The sequence below is a fragment of the Amblyomma americanum genome, chromosome 2 (assembly GCF_052857255.1).
Source record: "Amblyomma americanum isolate KBUSLIRL-KWMA chromosome 2, ASM5285725v1, whole genome shotgun sequence".
Classification (NCBI taxonomy): Eukaryota; Metazoa; Arthropoda; class Arachnida; order Ixodida; family Ixodidae; genus Amblyomma; species Amblyomma americanum.
The window spans coordinates 17,336,898-17,347,579 of record NC_135498.1 but is presented as its reverse complement, the minus strand read 5'-3'; the positions used below and the strand labels follow the sequence as shown (position 1 = coordinate 17,347,579).

Here is a 10,682-nt window from a genome sequence, read left to right as displayed (position 1 = left end):
GGCGCCTCTAGTAGCCCGCGTGCAGACCAGGGGCATTAAATAACGGCGAAGAAGGCGATCAAAAATTCGGGGGATACTTAGGCGATCTGAAGTGCGCGAGGCGAAAGCCTTTACCGCACCGTGGTGTTCGCCGAGTTGAATTAGACTGGACATCAATTTAGTGCAAATCGGCCAAGGTCAAATTTCGGGGGTGGGTGGGCCAATTTGGGGGTGACCCGGGCAAAATTTGGGGGGTCACCATGGTGTTCGTTGTAGTCGAATTAGGCTGGACATCGATTTTGGTGCAAATCGGCCAAGGTCAAATTTCGGGGGTGACCCGGGCCAAATTTTGGGGCCGCCATGGCTTTCGTCGTAGTCGAATTAGGCTGGACATCGATTTTGGTGCAAATCGGTCAAGGTAAAATTCGGGGGTGACCCGGGCTAAATTTTGGGGTCGCCATCGCGTTCGTCGTAGTCGAATTAGGCTGGACATCGATTTTGGTGCAAATCGGCCAAGGTCAAATTTCGGGGGTGACCCGGGCCAAATTTTGGGGTCGCCATGGCGTTCGTCGTAGTCGAATTAGGCTGGACATCGATTTTGGTGCAAATCGGCCAAGGTCAAATTTCGGGGGTTACCCGGGCCAAATTTTGGTGTCGCCATGGCGCTCGTCGTAGTCGAATTAGGCTGGACATCGATTTTGGTGCAAATCGGCCAAGGTCAAATTTCGGGTTGACCCGGGCCAAATTTCGGGGTCACCATGGTGTTCGTCGTAGTCGAATTAGGCTGGACATCGATTTTGGTGCAAATCGGCCAAGGTCAAATTTCGGGGGTGACCCGGGCCAAATTTTGGGGTCGCCATGGCGTTCGTCGTAGTCGAATTAGGCTGGACATCGATTTTGGTGCAAATCGGCTTAGGTAAAGGTGCGGGTATGACGTCACTTCCGTTGTCGTGACTTCCAGTTGGCGCTGTAAAGGCCGGACAGGATCTCGACCGGGAGTATGAGCCATTAAAGGCTTTCACCTTAAATACCTTGTCAATTCTAGTTTCCAGTGTGGGGTATACGCCCACTGCTGTGATAAAGGGCGCGCCTCAACAAGCAGAAGCGGATCGACTAATCACCTCGAGGGGAGCCGAAAAAGAAGGCATATACAACACGCCGGTCGCGTTCCAATTCAGCCGTCGCACCTGGCGCCACATTTGGCAGTGGAAGATCACACATGGCTCCATGCAAATCATAGACTGTTGATATATTGGCAGGCATAAAATGACAGCAGGGGCAATTGGAGACACCGCACTAGTTATTGATAGCCTAGCTAAAATCAAGATATACGTAATGTAAGGAACCGATAACGTTCTGTCCCTTAAGGAAACCGTGCATTGTAAAGGGCAGCAGGGGCTGGCGAAGGGTTAGTTGGGGAGATGAGAACGGAACATTGCAAGGATAGGGTGACCGCAGCTGAAGCATATAAGGCATTATTGGATATCCTCGGCCATTCTTCTTTATTGGAGGTAAGTGTGATGTTGCTGCTGATGATGATACTCGCGAAGCTCACATGCGGATGAATGCATCCAAGCCCTTTTGAAGTACAGGTAAGCGACGTACTTGAAGAATAGCGACTTGCGCCTAGCTAATGACACTGCAGACTGCCATAGCATTGAATCTTTAGAGTGAAAGCAAAATGGAAGTGTTGCTGCAGTCACAATGTTGGCGTGTCACCATGTACAGGTGGCTCAGAGACAGTCCGATATACACTGCTCAAGCCATAAACAATGGCAGTTCACTTCTTGGTTGGTATCTCGAGCACTAACTCTCTAAAATGTTGGGCGCTCACGTCTAGAGCTGCAATGCAGCTCGGAAATGCGGATCCGGGTGTGAAGGGCCGCTACTCATTACGCTATACCACCGGCACAAACTGTGATGCCTGTTGGGAAGCCACTCCAGTCCAATTCAATGTAACAGATGCACAGAGGACAAGAAAATACGACGAAGGGCGACAAAAAGTTTAGCAGTGGCTTAGCTCGGCCATGCCAGGATATACGTAGCGCGAGCAGCAACTTCGCTCTCCTTCTCCATGGCTATACCACACTGGCATACGCCCCGCTAAATGTACACCCCCACTGATACCTCTGCGCATGCGCACAAAATGACAGGCGCTATCAAGCGGCTCCGGCGCTGACACTTGGCTACTGCGCAACGGAAGCGCACAACTGGGCACGCGCCGGCGCCTGTGCGTCTGCCGCGGCTATGACGCACTCCTTGATGACCGGCGGCGAGGCCAGCGCGCGCGGAGGCGGCGGCTCCGGCGCGCCAGCTGTGTGCTGTGTGACGTCACTGCTCCACGCGCATGCGCAGCACGGCTTTCCAGGAGCCACGCGAAACTGCTCAACCTCGGCCAGTGTAGCTCACGCTACAAAAATGTAACACGTGGCTGTTTTCAGGTGAGAACAACTGCTTCCTAAGGACCGCGTCAGCGTCGCAAATCACATCCTGTGGCACATTGTTCTTGGAAACCAAGCCAGCTTTGATAGGCTCGACGTCATTTAAAGGAGTACATATGCTGTAATATATTTCATGGATGCACAATGTATTGTTTGTGACACTCGAAGTACTTCGAGACACGTATAAAATTTACACATCTATCTGCCCTCCTATATTTGTACGGAATGTATTATTACATACCAGGAATTTCAAAGAAGGCTTTCAATAATTCTCAAAAACAGTTTTTTAAAGCAAAAATACGGCCTTTTTAGCGTAGTTGATGGCAGACACCAGAAAATCGGTGAATCGTCTTAAGTAGCAAACTAGTTAAAAAGTTAATTATTCAAAAATTATTTAACTAGTAGGAGTTAGGAACCTAGTTGTAATTAGAAATTTGTAGCCGGTCGTTAGTAGTGGCCATATCAGTTTTTAGAATTTCGAAAACACGATTATCCTCAGCGCTGTGGCTCAACAAAGTTTGGTACATCGTGCCAAAATGCATGCGCTTTCGAAAAGCATGCAGGCAAAGCAACCTTTCCAGTGCACGTAACTAGCCAAAAAAAAATCCAAAAAGCCTACTCAACCTTCAAAACCGAGTCTCGAATTAAAACCGAACTGAAATCTGCAGTGCTGGCGCACCTAACCAGTTTTTCACCCAACCAAGCTAAACCTTTCGTCATATTTATTTTCCCTTCCTGCACGTTATGAGCGCTTTTTCCAGATTAGCATACATGGATGTGAAAAAAAATAGTCAACGGATACACCTGCAAAGTCGTTATTTGCCTGCACTGAGGCCCTCGTTCAGAATAAACCATGCATTGCGTCCTCTCTTCGCGCCACTGCAGGTCAAAGTGACTTGAGGTCGTCTAGGAGGACACCTATAGGCAGCGAAGTTGTTGCACCCATTCGTTTGGCGTCTAGCAATTTATAAATGTGACATTGAGCAACTGCTAGGCTCGCTGTGACTGGTATGCCATCGCAGCATTTTTTTTTTCAGGTGATATCTCCAACACTCCATCTCTAATCACTTGTGTGCTTGGAGACAAAAGGCAGCTCGAAGACTCAAAAGAAAGAAATGCAATATCCTCTAGTCATAACATGACACCACTCGAATAGAATGGGACTTTTTTTTGAAGGTTCAATATTCACGCAGCTGGCTTGTTAGCAAAACAAGAGATTAACTGAACGGCTAGAGAATCCTCTCCTAAGGAACTACGGCCATGTGTTACGAGATGTGTCACGCACATACTTTCGCGTAACAGGCTTTACTGATTAATTCACAGAGAAAGACAGAGACGCTGGCCTAAGCTGTTCTTCCCTGGTCTAACCATAAGCGGGGTAGTGCTCGGGGTACTTCTTGCGTTTACTCCTTAAAACCCGCTGCGATTGTTTAGTGACTGCAGCGCTTGGCTGCCGAGCCTAATTACGCGGTGTAGAATCCTGGTCGCGGGGGCCCCGTTTCGAAGGAGGCGAAATGCAAAAAAAAAAATGGCAGTGGCTTAGCTCGGCTATGCCAGGTTATACGTAGCGAGAGGTACATTTCCCTGGCTGAGCTTGTTGTGCTCACTGTGCGTTTAGCACTCGGTTCACGGACGTGATGGCCGAGCGCCCTTTCTTCTCCTACACCTGGATTAGCGAGATCACTCACGACTCGCTCAACAGTGCGGGCTACGCGGATGAACCTTTCCGGAAAACCCTCGAGAAACTTCAGTACTCGGGGGTGCTTAACCACACGGTTCTCGTCTTCCTCAGTGACCACGGTTTGCGGTTCGGAGACGTGCGCGCCACGTACATCGTCAAGTTCGAGGACCGGCACCAGTTCGCATTCCTGGCCTTCCCGCCCTGGTTCCTTAAGGAGAATCCATAAGCGGCACGCGCTCTTCGTATTAACCAGCACAGCCTCAGACGCACTTTGACATGCATGCCACGCTCGTCGAGCTACTCGACTACCCTGACCTCAAGCGACCGAGCACCACGTACGCGCTAAGCTTGCTACACGAAGTCCCGGACACGAGGACTTGCGCCGACGCGTCCATTAGTCACCAGTGGTGCACGTGCAACGTCCGAGACGACGCCACTGTGTCGAACACTCTAGCCGCTTCGCTGGCTGGCCACTTTGTCGCCGCGATGAACGACTGGGTGGCGAAGACAGCGCGAAAGTGCGCCGAGTACCAGCTGCTTCAAGTGATGGACGTAACTGCACTGCAGGCGACGCCTAGCGAGCGCGCGGCCAACACGAGTCATTATTGGATTACCGTCAAGCTGTCGCCCGGGGAAGCCGTGTTTGAAGGAACAGTGCGTGTGCGTGGAGACAACTCTACGGTGCTGGAAGAGTTCAGTCGCTGTAACTCGTACTCGCGGCTCGCGTACCGTGTGCGCAATGAGTGGCAACGCCTGTTCTGCTATTGCCGCCGCTCTGCCGTTGCATTAATCTGATTTTGCCAGGGCTTACGTAGGCTTAAAGTGAGAAGTTAGGCTAGATTTTACGTATTCATGGTTAACGAGCGCCAAAAAAGACGAAGGCGAAGAGAAGAAGACTGCAACATGACACAAACACTTGTGTCATGTTTTTTTTTCTGCGTCTTCGTATTTTTTGCGCTCGTTAACCATGAATACGTAGCCTGTTCGCTGAATGGTAACTCACAGGGTAATGTGCTACACAATGTGCTACAAGGACATGGCACGGAGCTGTTCGTGAGATTTCGGTACGTGATTTATGGGTTCCATTAACTTTAATGTTCCCAGTGAGCAGTTTTATGGCCTTGAGTAATTTCTGTATTCTACCTCATTACTGTAAACGTTCGCGGATGCCTTTAAATGTGATGCACCTGGCAGACATTATCGAGTGGACTTTACGTACGCCTTGGGTTGTCAGTTCGGAGTAGATGTCTGGCTATCTAGCTGGTAACGCACAAAAGTTTCTGTAACAGTGTGAAAGAGAACAATAACGGAGTAATTTATTTCACCCTCATTTGCCAGCGATTGAGGTGCAGATTGCAAGCAGCACGAAACTTAATCATGGCCATTTTTTTAAAAATCCACTGCAAGGAATAAACTATTACACTAGGTGGGATGCGCTTGCATTTATTCGGTCACTCTGCATCCAGCCGGCCGGGAAGGCGAGCTTCCGTGCCATCTACACGCAGGCTTTACTCGTGCGCGACAGGCTTCCACAGCCCATAGCGCAGAGTCGCAGCCACGGCAGGTTCGGACGAAATAGGCGATGACAGAGCACGCTAGGAAATAGTTTGTTGGCGTAACGGGAATTAGAGCACACTGCGGAAGAATGTTCTATCCGATAAAATAGAGGTTCGGTAGGCTCACCAATTCGTCGCTGCCGAGCGGCGTTGGGTCCGTGGGTGGGCGGGCTGCAAGGAGTCCCTCGGGGCAGGTCAGCAGAAGGCCAGCAGCAGGAGAGGTTTCCCGCCGCGAGCTCTTCTTTGAACCCCACGGGCATTGCTAACTATGAGCAACAGGTTACTCACGAGCATAGGAATACACTTGCCACGTAGACCTAAACAGACACGGACGCAGGGAGACAAACAGGACGGGCACTAACTTACAACTAAACTTTTATTGCGTGAAACCAGGCAATATAAGCGCTTTCTTATCAGTGAAGAAGAGAGATAAAACCATTCAAATATGGCAAGCACTCAAACAACGTTATCGTCAACAACATTTACGGATTAGCAGACATGAAATGTTTTACTTTGTCAGATAAAAACAATGAGGCAGCACTGACGCACCCATATTCTTTTTGCGACAGTATATTGAACGCCTTTATAATTTCCCTTGTAAGCTGCTCTTTGTGGCAATCAATGACAAGATGCCTTTTAATATCCGGACAACAACCAGGACACTTCTTTGTTTTTCCATCTTTTTCTTTTGCGTTGATGTGGCCTGCAAGATGCCATTTGACACCATTTCTGACATCATTGTTATGTTCCCGCAACCTGTCATTGGGGCATCTGCCTGTGTGCCATATGTACCGGTATTTCCGGCCGCATTTCAATGGAATAGAATAGATTACATTCTTTTCACGGGTGACATATCGGTCCTTATGCTTCCTTTTACATTTTGACTTTTTTTAGGACGAAGGTTCACGCGATTACTCAAGTTTGATAACTTGTGAGGAGCGGAGAACACCAACTGTACTTTCGCACGGCTCATCATCCTCTTTAGATCGTGAGAAAGTGTGTGGCAGTATAGAGTAAGTCACTTTTTCTTTGTTTTTCTGTTCATTCTTTGGAATAGGGTCACTAGGTTCGGCCTTTCCGAACTGGGATATTGTTTGGTTTATGGGGGTTTAACGTTCCAAAGCGACTCAGGCTGTGAGAGACGCCGTAGTGGAGGGCTCCGGGATTTTCGACCACCTGGTGATCTTTAACGTGCACTGACATCGCACAGTACACGGGCCTCTAGAATTTCGCCTCCATCGAAATTCGACCGCCGCGGCCGGAATCGAACCCGCGTCTTTCGGGCCAGCAGCCGAGCGCCATAACCACTCAGCCACCGCGGCGGTTGAACTGGGATATTGTATGCTTCAGCAATTTCTGAGCGACAGATACCGGAAGATAAGGCGGGTAACCTGCTCCCTTTAACCTGCTGCATGATTAAGAAAATTATACGCCGTACAATGTGTACAATAGTTTTTGGCCGCGTTGAAGAGGCAGAAGTTAGCGATGGCATGTTTCACTATTCTCGAATGAGCCGAGTGGTACGGAAGGGCCGGTTTTTGCACCGTGGTTCATAAGAACACCAAGTGTGACGTGCCTGGAGGTGCAGTTTTATGTCCAGAAATTGAATAGACAGTTCTTCTGGAATCGCAAAAGTTATGGTTAAGGGAGATAAGGCCGTGCTAAAGCATTTTAAGATTTGTTGTACAGTGGCGTGAAAGTTCTGTCTGCTTACACTCGTCAAAATAATAATAATAATAATAATAATAACGTCTAGGAGAGGTACGTACATCGTTAAGAGTTCAAGGAACCCTTGCACCGACACCCCTGAGGCGCTTTGGAAAGCTACGGAGCCATGACGGTCTATGCACTGTTCTACGTATAAAGGTAACTTGTCTTGGGTGATAGAATAATATAACTCTTTGGCGTCAATAGAAAACGCCAGTAACCCACCACTTCGAATTTTCAGAAGTTTAACTACGTCAAAGGAACTTTTTGTCTGATACGGGTCTTCTACTTCAAGCATCATCAATTGGTTCTTGAGAAAGTTTGATGGCGATTTTTGCCGTGAGTCCTTTCCGGGTATAATTACACGAAGGGGGCAGTCAACCTTACGAGTTTTTGCTGCAAAGAATATATTCAGAGTATCATTTTAACTTTTTCTACACTCTTTTGAAGACCACTAAGGTTCAACTTGGAGCATAATTGCATCGATTTCTTTTTCAGAGACGCTATAGAGACATTTGTTCTGTCAAAGACAGAGTTAATGGCCGAAGTGGCCTTGGAGTCAGTGGTGGCTTTAGGTAGGACGGCAAATCCTCCTTCTTTGTCAGACATCAAGCAAACAAATAGGAGACAGTGCTGCCAATAGGAATATCACATTTGGTCTGCTCATACCGCTCCGCAGCGTCCATTTCCCTCGGAAACGCATCTGTCTTTTTTCAAGTCAGCAGCAAAACGGGAGGCATGGTGAACCATTGCGACCAGTTCTCGGGCTGTTTTCTTCGGCGGAACGGTGAACTTTGGTCCTAGTTCAAGTACACAAGACACTTCACGAGGAAGGCAAATTCCGTCCGTGCAGTAGAGGTTGCTGACCGCTGTCTTCTTCGGGAGCAGAGACCTCAGAGCTGGCCGGACTTCTGCCAAATCAATTCCGTGGACCTTCCGGCGATGACGAGGTGTTCCCAGAAGGCCTGTTCACATTGAGAAGGGCCACATACTGCTTGCAGTCGGAGGTGTAGAGCGTTCTTGTGAAGGTGGGTTATATCCTGCCATTCTGACCTCATGATCTTGCATATCCTGACACCGAGTCATTGGGATGGCTCATAACCGTCGAACCACCAGCGCAGTTCAGGCGGTAGGATCTTGTGTCGAATGTAGAATCCGAGCACCCTCGATTTGCAGGCAGCCATGCAAATGACGGAGACTATAGTCCACGATTGCAAAGACACACATGGAAAAGGGCCTTTTGTGGAAGAGATAAAATTGGCCAGAATGGAAGCTTGGTCGAGTTGGTGACGGGTCACTTAACACATAGCGCTAAATAGACACGGACACAGGGAGACAAACAGGTCGACAAAATTGTTTGTCTCCATGTGTCCGTGTCTGTTTAGCGTTATGTGGCAAGTGAACCGTATCCAACTCGCCCAAGCTTCCATTCTGGCATAGGAATGCACCCTTTCCTAAGTGCCCAACGCGCTGTCATGACGTCACGTCATTGTTGGGAACGGGATGAGTAGCAGGGGTGCCTTCTCTCCACATTCTTGGTGGTGCGCGCGCGTGGGAGTCACGTTTGTCGCTGGCGCGGGGGACGAGGGAATACCAGTGTACCCCACACATTAGAATACGCGAATTTTATGATAGACCAAAAACGGCAAGGTTTTTCTTTGAAGAGACTTTTGTTTGCGGCAATGGAGGTGCAAAAAGGCGGAGGGGGGGAGATGTGGAAGTTGACACGTCACTAGATCTGAAGACTTTATTACTGTCTCGACATATCAGCCAGCGAACTTTATGAGAGACCGCGACGCCGGTATTTTGCCGTTTGGTGACTTCTGTATGAGGCGATGCAGGTACAATAAGAGGGGGGGGGGGGGTGCTGGAGAAGGCAGGTGGCACGTCTCGTGACCAGATAACGTCATAGTCTCGGCCAATCACCGATTTCAATCAAAAACCACATCGCCGTTTTTTTTTCTGATTTCCGTCATGAAGCTTCTGTTTGCGGCGATGTGGGTGTAAGAAGGGCAGCGGGAGTGCAGTGGTAGGTGTGGCAGGGGGCACGTCACATCGCCTGAAGATATAACTGTCTCAACCAGTCACCGCATTTTATAACGCGACAACGCTGCGTTTTTTTTTCCGAATTGTATGACAGACCACAGCGCCGGGTTTGTTTTTTTTGTGACGAGACTCTAATTCTGTTGCATTAATGTGAACTGACGGCTAGAGTCCTAGTTGCACACGCTTAGGGCAAGTTGATGCAAAGCTATGTGTAGACGAAGTGTGAATTGACAGCGCATATTGAAGACAAAAAGGCAGGAGAAGCATTTCATATTCATAATGAATAAGCGTGTCATTATAGGTATAGCCATGAGGGGCGGGCAACCGTAGAGGCACGCACGAGAACTCGATACGAAAGACAAGAGACACATGGGGATCAACGATTTTGTAGCGTAAGCTACACTGACCGAGGTTTAGCAGTTTCGCGTGGCTCCTGGAGAACCGTGCTGCGCATGCGCGATGATCAGTGACGTCACACGGCGCACAGCTGGCGCGCCGGAGCCGCCGCCGCCGCGCGCGCCTCGTCGGTCTGTGCATTCTCTGGAAACCGCACCGCACGACCAACCACGTGACTTGTCACGTGACCAACCGCATGACGAACCACGTGACCAGCCACGGCGCCGCGCCGCCGGCAGCTGCTCAACACCACGTGACCGACCACGTTGCCAATCTTTATATATTCGATGGTTCCAATCTTTAGCAAGCCAAACCAAACGTTCCTTTTTTTTTTCATCAATGTTACTGTCTATATGCCACGCACCAATCCTAACAAGTTTTGGAAAACCATTAACCCTACACGCCATAAACCTCTAACATTACACAATGATGACAACATTCTCATACCGGAACATGAAGTCTGTAGCACCCTTAACTCCTTTTTTTTTGCTCAGTTTTTGCTAAAGAACTCTAAGGCGAATTACCATACTTCCCTATCTTTGACCTGCTATGCTAGACATTCTGTTCGGTTATAGTGGAGTTATGAAACTAACCGAATCATTGAAAGCGTCATCTTTATCTGGTATTGATGGCTTAAACTCGAAAGTCCTAAAAAATACCGGGAACATTGTTAGTGTCATCTTATGCCATCTTTTCAACAGTCTTTACATCAGGTGTGCTCCCACAAGCCTGAAAAATAATCAAGATCCTCCCAGCCCCAAACAAAAGGTTCATCTTTTTCATGCAAAAACTACCGCCCTATTTCCCTCAAAAACATTTGTTCAGAACAAATAGAACACGTTATTTGTTCTCACGACATCGAACTTCTAGCCTCAG

The 10,682-nt window shown here is 48.7% G+C and overlaps 1 protein-coding gene across 1 annotated transcript; it reads left to right on the top strand.

The window, feature by feature from the left end:
* Positions 1–4,044: 4,044 nt before the first annotated feature.
* LOC144119561 (uncharacterized) lies at positions 4,045–4,911 on the top strand. Its single transcript, XM_077652141.1, has 2 exons — positions 4,045–4,291; positions 4,360–4,911. The coding sequence occupies exons 1-2, from the start codon at positions 4,058–4,060 to the stop codon at positions 4,894–4,896; spliced, it is 771 nt and encodes a 256-aa protein (XP_077508267.1). The 5' UTR covers positions 4,045–4,057; the 3' UTR covers positions 4,897–4,911.
* The last annotated feature ends 5,771 nt before the right edge of the window (positions 4,912–10,682 follow it).